This window comes from Camelus bactrianus, chromosome 21 (assembly GCF_048773025.1).
Source record: "Camelus bactrianus isolate YW-2024 breed Bactrian camel chromosome 21, ASM4877302v1, whole genome shotgun sequence".
Classification (NCBI taxonomy): Eukaryota; Metazoa; Chordata; class Mammalia; order Artiodactyla; family Camelidae; genus Camelus; species Camelus bactrianus.
Genome location: NC_133559.1, coordinates 19294848 through 19309101, shown reverse-complemented (window position 1 = coordinate 19309101; position 14254 = coordinate 19294848). Strand labels below are relative to the sequence as shown.

At 42.7% G+C, this 14254-nt stretch overlaps 1 protein-coding gene and 1 long non-coding RNA gene across 5 annotated transcripts in view; one reads left to right on the top strand and one right to left on the bottom strand.

The window, feature by feature from the left end:
- The window catches only part of LOC105070495 (uncharacterized), a 180782-nt gene that overhangs the window by 15751 nt on the left and 150777 nt on the right, over positions 1–14254 (top strand). The window lies entirely within an intron of this gene.
- FMO1 (flavin containing dimethylaniline monoxygenase 1) overlaps positions 7115–14254 on the bottom strand; it is a 33188-nt gene continuing 26048 nt past the window's right edge. For all 3 annotated transcript variants that reach the window (XM_010956893.3, XM_074349787.1, XM_010956883.3), the window contains 4 exons: positions 13425–13624; positions 11328–11683; positions 10723–10795; positions 7115–9122 (listed from right to left, as the gene is read on the bottom strand). In XM_010956893.3, the coding sequence (XP_010955195.2) occupies positions 8780–9122; positions 10723–10795; positions 11328–11683; positions 13425–13624 (972 nt within the window). In that variant the 3' untranslated portion in view covers positions 7115–8779. The remainder of the gene's footprint in view (positions 9123–10722; positions 10796–11327; positions 11684–13424; positions 13625–14254) is intronic.

Here is a 14254-nt window from a genome sequence, read left to right as displayed (position 1 = left end):
TAGGGTTTTCTATATGTAAAATCATGTCATTTGCAAACAGATAATTTTACTTCTTCTTTTCTGATTTGTATATTTTTATTTTTGTTATTGTTGCCTAATTGCTCTGGCTAGAACTTCCAGTACTATGTTGACTGTAAGTGGCAAGAGTGAAGATTCTTGTCTTGTTCCTCATCTTAGAGGAAAAACTTTCAGTTTTCTACAATTGAGTAAATTAGCTGTGGGCTTGCCATATATGACCTGAATTATGTTAAGGCAAATTCCTTCTACACCTAGTTTGTTGAGAGTTTTAATCATGAAACTGTGTTGAATTTTGTTAAGTGATTTTTCTGCATCTATTGAGATGATCATGCGATTTTTATCCTTCATTTTGTTAGTGTTGGTATATCACATTAATTGATTTGCATACATTGAACCACACGCCGCTGTTTGTGGTTATATTTCTCCCGATTAAAGACCCAATCAAAGTTTATAAATTGCACTGAGTTGTTAGGTCTTGTTAGTTCACCTTATTCTGTAATGGTTTTCCAGCTTCCAAGGGGTCAAGTTTTAGAATGGTCAATATTATCAAGTTTGCTACTGCTGGAACTGTTCTGAAATAGTCTTCTAACTAGTTTTCTTACTTCCATTTACTCCCTTATGATCCACTCTCCAAAATGATTTTTCTAAGTCATAAATCAGATCATGTTACTCTGAAGTATTAAAAAACACTTTGCTGAAAGTGATGTGTGGTTGGGGAGAATTTTCAAAAAACACAGAGAGTAAGGCATATTTATGTACTATGGAGAGTGACCCCGAAGAAAGTGGAAAATCTACAGCGTGGGAGAGAAGTTGGACAATTACAGGAGTGATGTTGTTGGGCAGGTGTGAAGCGATGGGATCCCGAGTGCTGGCAGGACCTGGCCTTAGGGGCACAGGTAGTCATCCTTGGTAGCAGGAAAGAGAGCACATGGGCCCAGCTGCAGGTGGAGTGGGAGACAGGGGGGGAAATCTATTGAAGTTATCTGCTCATTGTTACTGTTTTCTCATCTGAGAGTGAGGCGAGAAGGAAATGGTAGAGTTTTGCCCTGAGAAGAAATGATACAAAATAATCATCTAGGAGATGAGATGGGCCTGTGAAGGAATTAGACAAATGTAGCAGGATTTTGGGGCAGTAGGGTAGGCATGAGTTGAAGAGTGATCACTTAGCATTCTGAGTGTTTTCCCTCTACCGAAGGTTAAGTGCTCAGGTGGAGTTGGAAATAGGCAGAGAGTTTTGGATTTTGGCCAGAGTTGGAGTCCTCCCATGCAACTATGAATGAATGAGGAGGGGCGATGGAGTGGAGAGTGTATGCAAATGTGATGTTTTATAATCATGAACTCTAAGCTGCATAATGAGGGAGATGAGAAAATAAAGGGCAATGGGGACAGTGAAAGATGGTAGAGTGTTTGGATTGGAAGTCCCAGCAGTTTGAGGAGAGTATCACATTAGAAGAGTTAGCTGGAAGAATACGATGATATTGGAGAGTGTGATGTTTGCAACTCAGACTGTGCAGAATTGCATTCATTGAGAATAACAAGGTCATGACCTGCACCATCTAATATAACAGCCACTAGCCACATGTAGCTATGTAAATTTAGATTTAAATTCATTAACGTTAAATTAAATTAAAAATTCCTTTCTTCTTTGGCACTAGCCAACATGTCAACTGCTTAACAGCCATGCACGGGTAGTGGCTACCACAGTGGAGAGTGAAGATTAAAAGTTTCCACGATGGCAGAAAGTTGTATTGGACTGCACTGATCTAGAGGATGAACATAGTAGTAGGGGGTTGAGACAGGCGGAGGATAAGATGGTTAGAGGTAGCCAGGTGAAGGGGCTGAGAGGACACGACATGGAAGGACTGTGTAGTTGATTGTGAAATTGCTGAGAATTATGATGGGTGTAGTGGTGAGGAGAGAGACACTGAGTCAGAGATCGATTCACTCCTCCATGTAGCTCTGAGCCTCTAGGAGACAGCTGATCCCACCCCTGGCTCCAGGTGGTGGTCTTTTGGTCAAAGAGCCATCCTATCCCCCCCAGCAAATAATTGCCTTAGAAGGAGGCTTTGATGCAGCAATTCATGCATGAGGACTTGAGACATGAAGAGAGATTCATTGGAGACTTTAAGATGTATAGATTAGTTCATGTAAAAGAAAAGTTGATGTAACCCCTGAATACAATGGAACAAATAACACAAAATTTTATTTGTCTGTCATGAAACAATTTGACCGGTCTTGGCTGGTAAGGCAGCTTCCTTGCCTGGGTCACTCAGAGGCCCTTGTTCTTTGTTTTGTTACTGTGTCATCGCTGAAGACTTTGTTGAAGTTGGATTGCTGCCACGACCATGATACCGCTTGCAGAAAGGAGAAAGTGAGGACGTCCAGAGTCAGCAATTTCCTTTTGAGTAGATGAAGGCGAAATCACACACATCCTTTCCATTCACATTCCACTTGCAAGAACGTGATCACACGGTCACACCAGCTGCAAGAAGGGCGGGGAAAGATTGTCCCTAGCTAGGTGGCCATGTGCCCAGGAAGACGGGGTAAGCAGACTTTTTGAACACAAGTTGCTGTCTGCCATATTCTGTTGCTGGAAAAATCTTGGAAGTACTTCTCTCTTTTTCTGCAGGTTTTAGTCTGGAATGCAACAGCTGTTCTCTTGGCATGCTGGGGATGAGGCTGGTCCAGGGAGAAGGGCAGATCCAAGGGAGCTGTGGAGAAATGGCTCTGAAGCCACTAGATTAAGGCAACCGTGAAGCCCATCTTAAGCCCGTTTTACCCCTAAACTCCGATTATATGAGCCACAATGATTCCCTGTTACGCTACTTTGAGTTGAGTTTCTTTTTCTTGCAGTTAGGATGTTCCACATATTACTTAACCATTTTACTACTGACAGTGTTACTTCTTTTTCTCCTTTTGTTACAAGCAATGCAGTAAACATCTTGACATACATATCTTTGTACACACGACTATTTCTATGAGGTTGAGTCCAAGATGTATACTTGCTGTGCCAAAGGATGTGTGCATTTAACATTTTGGTAAATGCTGCCAAATTGCCCCAACCTGCATTTAATAACATTTTCATTCCCCAATCACCATTCTCCTTCTCTAATGTCCTGGAACGTCTCCCTTTGACTCCTTTCGTGTCTTGATTTTGTAGAACAGCTTTTACAGAAGAGCATTTTGGTGACACGTGTTCTCTGCTGACGTGGAGGCTTAGGTTCTTTCTCCAGCCACGTGTTGCACTGGTTCCTCTGTTTACTAATCTGGCCATAACTAGCCGCAGTCACACTCTTCATAAAGCCTGCTTGCACTCCCGTGGAAACAGAAGTCAGAAATGAAAATGTTGCATAGATAGTAGAACTTCCACTCTGTAGCAAAATTTGCTCAATTCTCTTATCCTATTCATACAGGCTAATTGTCTCATTATATTTTCCCCTTTGGCTTAAAGGTTTTAGGTCTGTTTTTATTTTTATTTATTTAATTTATTTATTTAAATGGAGGTACTGGGGATTGAACCCAGGACCTCGTGCATGCTGAGCACGCCTCTCCCGCTGAGCTATGTCCCAACTCTCCAGGCCTGTTTTTAAATGTCTAATCAAAATTTTTTAAGAGAAAGAACTAAGTGTAGACTTCAAAAAAATCAAAATGCTCTGAAATTACAGACTATTTTAGAATAGTAATGCATCTTATCAAGGACAGGACAGCTGTAAAAGGTGTTGCTTTTCTCCTTTGTCTACAGCTCATGTGTGAAACTTGCTCAGCTGGGAAGCAGTGATTGAGAGTGTGCACTAGGATTGGGAGAACACAGGAGCTCTTTAATTTATCTCCTCTTATGAGGACCCCTGCAGGGAACGGGAGCACCCTCACAGTATTCCGTGGGGGAGTATGGCGAAGTGGGGTGGAGATGTGGCCAGGGGACCAGCGGCACAGGAATCAGTAACCTAGACGGAAGATGAAATGGGCCTGAACTAGCCAGTGAGAAAGGAGGGAGGGGGAGGGACAGACGAGTCTGTGAGATTTAATAATAGCTACCTTTAGGTGAGTATTTACTGTATGCTAGGCATTGGGTTAAGTGCTTTACATGCATTATATTCATTTATTCCTCCTAACAAAAATGCTAGCACATTATTTCCACACATTGCAGATGAAGAAACAAAAGCTAGAAGAGATTAAACAACTTGCCCAAGGTTGTGCAGGAAAGTGGATTCAGCCCTGGCTGTCTCTCTATGACCTGTGCTTTCACCCACAGCTCCAAGTGACCCCTGCTCTGCCCTGAAGACACCCTTGATAGGAATTGACTGCTGGATGTGAGGCGTGAGGGTCAGAGGGTCAAGGTGACTTCTTTTGTGTTTCAGTGGAAAACTGTGGATGAATAGTATTGTTCCTTGAGAAAGGTATTAAAAGATAATTTTCAAAGGAGGTAAAATCATAACTGTCATACAAATATAAAGTGAACACAGTTTAAAGATTTTATTTAACTTGCTATTAAAGAGGGAATTGGTTACGATGTTACCACCAGTTCAGAGGAGGTACACATTTCTGGTGTACAGCATAATGGTTCAGCCATATGAAACTACATATATTCCTTTTCATATTCTTCTTTATTATAGGTTACTACAAGATATTGAATGTAGCTCCCTGTGTTATACAGTGAGTGCCATTTATTTGTAAACTGTCCAATTCTACATAGTTACTTCTTGAAATACACTTTTCCCCCACAGAGGATGAAGAGGATGCTATCAGGGAGTGAGGAGGGCACTGTTGGAGAAGATAATGAGGTTAATTTTGTACATATTGGATTTAAGAAGCCCATGACAGATCCGGTTGGAAATGTCCAGTGAGGAGCTAGAAAAAATAAAGCAAGAAATAAAACATGCATCCTGTCTAGGTAATGATAGTAATAAAAGCAATTATTTATTAAACAATTACCAGGACTTTTACTAAGAAATTCATGTGGATCGCACTATTGATTCCTTATAACTCCCTTAGGAGGTAGGATGTATTACAACTTCTATGTAATAGAAAGGAAAACTGTAGCTTAGGAAAAGTACGTGACTTGCTCAAGGTCACGCAGGTAGTAAATGACACAGCTTTCACACAGGTTTCTCTAAGCACCCCCAACAGTGGGGTATGTTAAAAGAGCCAGAGTATAGGAAGGTGAAAAGAAAGACATCTTAAGGGCGGAGGGTATAGCTCAAGTGGTAGAGCATTTACTTAGCATGGATGAGGTCCTGTATTCAATCCTCAGTACCTCCCCTAAAAATAAATAAACCTAGTTACCTCCCCCCACCAAAATAAAAAATAATTAAATAATACAATAATAAATAGAACATAAGCTCTTAAAAAAAAAGATAGACATCTTTACTTAAAACAGGCCCCCGAGAAGGTATTATTTGTATACATTAAAAGGAATTTCTGAAAATGTGAAATTACTCTTGAGTTGAAATGCCTTAGAAAATCATCTGATTTAAAGGATGTGCAAGAGCCCAAAGCATTTAATATGTTTTCTCTTTTGCTAGGTTTCTGGGACCTAACCACATTCATTTATTTTTATGAATGGGACAAAACAATACTGTTTCCCAGTATGATTTATGGAATAATTCCAAGGTGAGGCATGAGAGCCCCTTCTGTCTATCGAAGGGGCTGCTACACTATGGCCTTTCTACACTACGTTACTACACTACAGCCACAGAGCAGGTCTAGAATAGACATGGTCAGAGAAAAAGAGGAAGGGATAAACAGGGGAAAGGATGCCTGTGGAGATTCAGAAACACAGTGGTCTGCATGAAGGAAAAGAGCTGCCAAATCCCAGACACAGTGGGAAAGACACACAGCGATGGAGAGGCAGGTCCACACCCACTCACAGGCAGAGTGAAAAAGGGAGAGAGACACACAGATACTCCACGGAGTAACGTCCTTGTAACATGACTTTCCTGATATCACTATTAAGACTTCTGAAGTCATCTGAACATTGGAAACCATAGACTTACATGGTGGAGTTAAGAGCCCTGGTTGTGTGTTCTGCAGACCTATGTCCTGACTCAGCCACTTCTTAGCTCTGCTACCATGGACTAATTAATTGATATTTCTTTGTCTGTTTTCCAATTTGTTAAATTGTGCAGCACAGCCTTCTCCTTGAAGACAGAGCTTGCTGGAGCAACAAACTCAGCTACCATCCCTCAAGTTTGGCAGATATTTAAAGGCAGGCAGGAGATCTTTTTTAATAGTTTAAAAAAAAAGAGGGGGGGAAGGATTCAGACATACTCTTGTTGGAGGCTGTTGGCATGGGGGAGGTGGAGGCGGGCTAACGAGAAGCAAGGCACCTCATGTGACTGGTTTGGGGTGTATATTTGACTTCCTTTGTTGGTCCTAAGTTGGAGCAGGGACAACAGAGAAGCTGGCACTCATGGACCAAGTCCTGGTCCTGAGTGTTCTGAACTGATTGCTGCAGAGGTTGTGGGTAGAGTTCTGTTGTTGGAGGTGGCCTGGCCATTGTTTGTATATTCAGCCTCTCAGTACAATATGCTCAGCACAATAGATTGTGCTAGGTCCAGGCTCCAGCTTGTGTCCTCGTGGTGTGCCCCTGAGGCTGCCTGGGTGGTTCACCTTGCCATGTTTCACGTTGGGCGCTGAACCTCTCCAGCTGACTTTAGGAGGAATGGTAAAATGTCAGCTCTGCTTCAAGGGAGAGAAGAGCATTTCCAAAAGTCATTTAGGTTCTGTTCAGTGGAACAGTTTTTCATTCTAAGTTTCTACATTAAGTGTTCTGCAGCCAGTTCCAATATGTGTGTGTGTTTCCTCCCTGCTCCCCTCCCCCCACATCACTGAACAATCTTGGAAATCAGCTGGGCGTCCTACAACTGAAATCAATTATGATACTATCTACCCAGAGATAGCATCAGATTCCATGGGTTAAGGGCTCAGTCCTCCAAGAGTACCCTCCCTCTCACTTCAGAAGCCAATTGTGAGCTCAGGTTGTCATTTGTGCTTCTGAGAACAAGTGAAGGATCAGAGGTTCCAATGACTCCCCTCCCTCGGTTTGATTTATTTCCTAGAATGATCAGTAGTTTTGTGAATTAGTTGGTCTCATGGAACTCAGAGAAACCGTTTATTTACTAGATTACTAGTTTATTACAAAAGGATAATATAACTTGGGAATAGCCGCATGGAGGAGATGCATAGGGCAAGGTAGGTGGGAAGGGGTGTGGGGCTTCCATGTCCTCTCTAAGGGCACCTTTCTTCCCAAATCTCCATATATTCACCAACTTGGAGACTCTCTGAACCCCATTCTTTTGGGAGTTCATGGAGATTCCATTATATAGCATGACTGATCAAATCATTGGTCACTGGTGACTGATTCGATCTCCAGTCCCTCTCTTCCCTCCCCAGAGATCAGAGAGATGGGACTGAAAGTTCCCCATCCTTACATGTTTCTCAAAAATCACCTCATTCACGACAGACGCCTTTATGCTCTCATCACTTGGGAGATTTAAAGGGTTTTAGGAGCCCTGTGCTGGAAATGAGGAGGAAGACCAAATATATGTTTGTTGTTATAAATCACAGTATCACATATGTTAAGAAGTAGAACAGGTCAGGAGGAAAGTTAAAAAAATGGAACAAAAAAGAGGAGCTAGACCTGAGCAGACCAGAGTGGAGGAGGCGTGCCCTGCCTCTGTGCCTCCTACAGCGCTCACTCTCTCCTGATCCCATAGTTTCGGATCCTTTCTACTGTGCAAACCGGGGACCTCTGTGTGACGTGAGATTTGCCATCTAAGCCCAGTAATGAGCTGAACTGAAGGCAAAACCTCTTCCAGCTGTGTAACTGGGAAGGAGAATCTAGGTTGGGTCTAGCTTGGTCAAAAACTGCTTTTGACATGGTGTTTGCTTTTGCTCTTTCTTTTTTGGTCTTTTCTTTCTTCCTTTTACCTCTCTGTTAAAAACTGCTAGCCTGTGGCCTTTCTCTGATGGGTTCCAGTTGGATTTGGCTGAGTTAAGAGGCAGCCCTGTCGGCCTCCTTAAGCAGAGTTGTAGAGGAGGTCTTTTTCCTTTGGGAGCTGGGTGGAGGCCGGGTCCAAGAGCAGGTGGAGGTGGTGGTTTTCTGTGGAGTAGGTCTGACAGGGGCTGTTACTGTGGCAGCTGGAGGCCCTGTTTTCTGCAGAGAGCATTCAGGGCGATGAGCACTCCCAGACAGGTACATTCCTTTAGAAACACTCCAGCAAAGCCACTGAACCCTCCCAGCATTTCATGGTCTTTATTAATAAACTCCTCATCCCCTTCTCTCTTTGCCCTCATCTTTTCCCCAACTCTCAAAAAGAGAATAAAAGACCACTTGAAACAGTCAATTTCTAGGTTTTCATCTTTCTTTTTACTTTTAATCATCTGATACCATAAGAGCACCGTTTTAGTACAGCTAAATCTTTTGAGAAGCAGGGAGTTTTAGGTAAGATATGTGAAAATAGGAAAGAGGTCTAAATGCTCAGATTGCTGTCTGGGACCACTCCCCTAAAATGACCCTTGAATCTTCCAGCAAATGCACAAAAATCTTGGTTATAATCCTCTAGGATCAGAAGCAGCGGGAGCTGGGAGAGGCTCAGGAAAACCACTGGTAGCCCTTGAGCCAGCTGGGGTGGGGGCAGGGTGTTGCTTTCCCTGCTCAGACATGGCTTATAGCTCTTAAGGCAATGCTGCTGCAATGGAGGAACCAGAGCACGGCCCATCCACTCTTTGCATCTGACAAGCCATTTAGGTCCTCTTTCATTTATAGGAAAATCAGGAAAATGGCCACAAGCAAAGCCAGGAAGCTGAAGAGTTTGAGTAAGCTTTCAAAGGGAGATGAGGACTCTCGTACAACTCGAGTTTTGGTGACCTTGAATGTTCGGTCCCACTGGGTCATGATGGCATTTCTGGCTCCTTCCCATTTCCCTGGGCCAGTCAGGCGGAACTGGTACGGTGTGCACGGGCCAAAGAAGATGGTCAAAGCCAGGCGCGGATCCGTCAGGAGCAGAGAGAGCAGGTTGGGCTTTGCACCAATAAAGGTCAGGAGTTCATCTATGTAGGTGATATAATCTGATTGTAAAGCTTTGCAGTAATCCAAGCCAAATCTTTATGAAATGAAGATTAGGGAGAAAGGGGAAGACAAAAATATTATATAATGATAACCTTAGAACACATAAAATTGCCGGAAGTAAACAATGATGCTGCAATATTTGGACGAGTTTCTGTGTTCTTCCCTCCATGCCCATGGCTGTCTAATGTCTTATTGTATTACTTAATATTCTTTAAATACAAGATGGATTCCTTGAAAAGATACTCTGTACATATGGTGCTCCAAATGCCAATAATGGATCTAGTATTATTTTAGTTCTATTGTCAAATGATTAGCAGCTTCCAAAAAAAAAAAGATTTTATATAATTTTACTATTTCTAAATCTTTCTAAAACTCATTTATTGCTAGATTTGTACCATGTAAAAAGCCACAGAAATCAACAGGGTGGAATTCCCTGGAATACTGGTATTAGTCCCTAATATAATTGACTGACCTACGTGACAAAAGCTTTTACATTGCATAGTTCTAATCAATTATCTGTGTTATGCTAGAATGCCGTAATGGAGAGCAAATCATATCCCAGGTTGAGGATGAAGAAGAGACACCCAAAATGCTTTTATTGTTTTGGGAGTTAGCACTTTGACAAGGCTAGAGCAACACTTGACATTTGGAAATATATGTGAATGAGAGAAGTGATGTTTCTTAAATGCATGATCTTAAAACTTCTTTTTTCTGCCACAGAAACTCTATTTTCAAGTGAAAATTTATATCAGAGTCTGAAACAGGTAATCAGTAAAACAGATAAAACCGAGATGTTTTAGGATTAGGAGCTGGGGGGAAAGGCAAGACTTCCTCCTCGCCGGCCATCTCCCTTCCACTGTCCCTGGCCCTTGAGTGGTAGCCAAAGAGCAGAGCACATGTGGAGACCTCTCCTCTAGAGAGGGGGTCAGCAAGCATTCTGCAAAAGGCCAGGTGGTAAATACTTAAGGCTTTGAGGGCTGTATTATGGTCCCTACCTCAACTATTCAACTCTGCTGCTGTAATGCAAAAGCAGCCTTAGACAATATGTAAATCGTGAGTGTGGCTGTGTTCTAATAAAACTTTATTGACGGCCACTGAGATTTGAATTCCATATAATTTCCACGTATCCCCAAATCTTCTTTCCAACAATTTAAAAACGTAAAAGAGAAAAACAGGTGGTCAGCAGGTTTGGCCCGTAGGCCCTAGTTTGACTCCTGCTGTAGAGTAGCCGTCTGAATAAAAATGGAGCTGAATAAACACAGATTGGTTGAAATGAATGAATGAGCAGGCCCTCCTGGTGTCACAGTGTATAAACACAACTTCTTGCCTGCTGATTGTGGCTAAGGTATACAACCCTGGTAAATGAGGGTTAATTATATTTGGTTTAGATTCTAAACTCCATATGGTGCTAGATGACCATGGTCTAAAGTGATGATTTGGGACATTAACTGTCAATTTAATTCTCAGTTTACTTTTCCCTTCTCTCTCCTTAAACAGGCTAGCCTAGTTTTTTTTTTTTTTTTTTCTCTAAGTTCCAGGTGCTTCTTTTATCTCCAGTGTAACTCTCACTGTCTTTGTTATTGCTTTACTAGTTTTAGTTCTGATCCAAAAAGAATGCATGGTAGTTAACTTACCCACTGGGCTTGTTTTGTTTTCTTACATTAACTTCCTCTATCATGACGCTTGACGGTGGCAACTTACTTACACCTATAAAGCAAACAAACAAAAAATGCAATTTAACTTTAGATTTCAGCGATTACTTAGCCGGCAAAGATGCTTCACTACTGCTCATCTTTTACTTCTAGTGCCCAGTCACTCATCGGTTCTTCTGGTAGAGATGCTAGCAGCCTAAGTGGACGGAGGGTGTGCTCCTTGGGATAATGCCACTGGCTGAAGAGATAAGCATCGGGTCATCTCACTACTTAGTTCATATGACAGAACCTCACAACTGCTTTGGCTGAATTTCGTCATTCAATTGATTGAACTTTTACATTTTAATTGAGCCAGTTGGTTGAGTCAAAATAGCAGGTAGACACTAGCTGGTACTTTTTGACCCATGATTTTATCTTTTGTTCTGGTAGTGGCACAAATTCATTACAATAGTGTAATTCAGACAATCAAATGGATCTGCTTTTAAAGATTCTGGTAGGTAGGAGTTGGGAATTATCTCAAAGTTTCCAGTATTCAAAATAACTTGGCAGACTGAACACCTATGCCCTGCTATTTCTCAAGCACTTACCTTTCAGGACCTGAACGGCCCATCGAGCTTGCGTATCTCCTGTGGGTATTATGGAGCCCAAGGGTTTGATGAGGCCGATAACAGCCAGGGTTGGCTTCTGCAGATGTGCAGGGAAGACATACTTGTACAGCGATGCCTGGCCGTCTTCAACTTTCACTACGGTCTCGTCAAGGAAGGGGAAAGCAAAGGTGTATCCAGTGGCAAAGACAATGATATCAATGGGCTCCTCCCTTGGGGTGTTGTTAAATACGACAGAGTTTTCCTTCACCAACTTTATGCTTGATTTGATGAGCACTTTCCCAGTGATGATGCGGCCTGGGAGTTCATCATTTAGCACAGGCTCTCTTAGCTGTGTCCTAAACAAAAACACAAACAGGGACGAGATCTGCCAGTGAACAGTGCAGCAGCCCTCCGTCCTCCTTCCCTTCTCCTCTTCATTCTGGGACTCTCCCCTCTGCCAGGCAGGAGGTGCCAGGTGTGGGAGAAGTTACCTCTGTGGGAAGGGATTCATGAATGACCAAGAAGGATGGTGAAATGTGTGTCCCGTTTACTAGAGTTACTAGCCTGAGGAGAAGGAGGTTAGAGCTTTCTCTAGCTCCTGCTTCTCCTGCTGAATTTCAGCCTTCAGCCATCACTGTCATTTTAGAGATAGCCGAATGCTGAAGGACCGCAAGGGAAACCAGGGGCTTCTGGATCTGCTGGGAACTGCTAGAAACTCTCTCCTCCTAGGAAGCAATTGTACAAGGAAAGCAGGCATGTGTTTAAAAGGAACAAGGGCAGAATTATCTTTTTCTGGCTATGCCTTTGGAATGACAAAACAACACTCTGCAAGATGATTTGAAAGAAGCTGAGCCATTTTTGGCTTACGGTGAATGCACAGAAAGAGACAACGTGATAAAACGGAATGAGCACCAGAGCAGGAGGGAGTAAGGCTGGCTTTGTGTACTTATGTTTGTCCTTAACAGAACTTGGGAACATCATTTGGCCCCCTTCGGCTTTCTTTTATTCATCTGTAAAATAGGGACGTTAACACTTGCCATCCTTAGTTCACTGAATAGGACGAAGAACATATGAAATGGTATATACGTAAGAACTTCGGAAATGATAAAGGATTAGCTAAATCTAAGGGAGAAGAGATTTCAATTCCCCAGGCCCCTTTTGTGTTTTCTACAGTTTGTGGGATTAAATAAAATTCTTTATAGTCCCATGAGCTGCCATCCAGGCTAGATAAAGCTTATGGTAGAAAAAGCTCTGGTGGAAAGAGTCAAACCCTGGAGAGGCCTGGAGTTAAGAAGTAGAAAAGGATAGATAAGAAATGAAGGAAGTGAAAGCGGAGACAATAGCAGGCAGAGGAGAGCGGGCGGAGAGGAGGGACATGAGAGAAGGATGGAGAGACCCCGAGGAGAGAAGACCATGCGGCAGGAAGGGGGCTGCATGCCATCCCCGGCGGCCTGGTGCCACCTGAGCCGTGCTGGCCCAGAGTGGACTCTGGAGGAAGGCCAGGCAGGATCTCTAGGCTGTGATGCCATCCTGGTAATGGAATGTCATAGTAGAAACTCAATGAATGAGGGAATAAAACTGTTGGACCTTGTTAATGGGATAAGTCATAAATGGTTGTAACTGACAGGACAGACTGAAATCAAGGTCATCTTGACAAGGGGAAGAAGGCTCTGCCCCTAGAGAGATGATGAAGGGCAACTGTCGGATTCAAGTGTGTCGCCTTTGTCAAAAGAGTCATAGACAAGTCATTCTCTTCTGATCGCTGCAGCTGAGATTCTGCAACTTGCCAAGGTCACAGAACTCACTTACTACTAACTGAGCTTGGCCAACTGACTGAACTTCTCTAAGCCTCACTGTACCCACAGTGATAGGGAAATTTTACTACTTTAAAGGACTGTTGACAAAGTGAATTCATAATTTCACTTACCAAGCTCTCAGAAACAGTTAGCTATTGTGATCAAGGAATTTATATGAAGTTTTCCTTCACATTCAATCATGTTGTTATGCTATCGCCTGGTTTGAATATGCTGCTGGATGCTGCTGGAAGGATCGAGGCTCCTTCTCCCTAACAGCCCTCGGCAGGCACACCATATTTACCTGTCTTCCGGTATTAGGCCATAATTTGCATGATTGAACCAGCTGTTCATCTTTTTCGCTATTAACCAATTCACAATTGGAGTTGGGAGAGAATTTCTGAACACGTTCTGAAATCGCGTCATGAACACCATGTCCCACGGGTACCCTGAGTCAAAGACCCGGCTGATCACCCACGCCCCTCCGGTGGTGCTGAGGAACACCTGGAAGCAATCAAACAGGTCACTCAGTTTGACACAGTGAACAGGACTGGCTCTGCCGGAGATTCAGGATGTTTCATGAATTGTTGAAAGGCACCCAAAAGTCTGCCACCCTCAAAATAGATAGTTTTGGCTCCTCTAATTCCCACTTTAAAGTTGCTCTTTTGAGAAAATGGTTTGAGTGTCCAGAGTATTAAAATGCCTTAGGACATGTAATTGAGCACTTCTCTGCCAGGCTCAGTGCTAGACACCATGGTGAATGCTATATTGCTGCTGGCCATTAGTCTCCTTGGTCAGAGTCTCATGGGAGAAGACAGTGAACAGGTGATAACAACTCTGTATGTTAATAATTTTAAGCAAGAAGAACAGGGCTGCAGTTGAAAGTTGTCTGCAAAGTTTCAACACAAACTATTGTTAGAACTGACAGTAAAATTCAGTAATACAACTAGTTTGGTGGATTTTTTTTAACAGATTACCTGGCTAGTTGAGTTTACCAGCTGACCGAGTTCACCAAGTAAGCTAACAGTTGTTTTGGTACCTATACAATAAGGAGTTGTCTGTATAACTGTTTAAAAATGGAAAAATTTGGTCAACCAATCTGTTGCTTTGCAGATACAAAATGACTGATTTAAT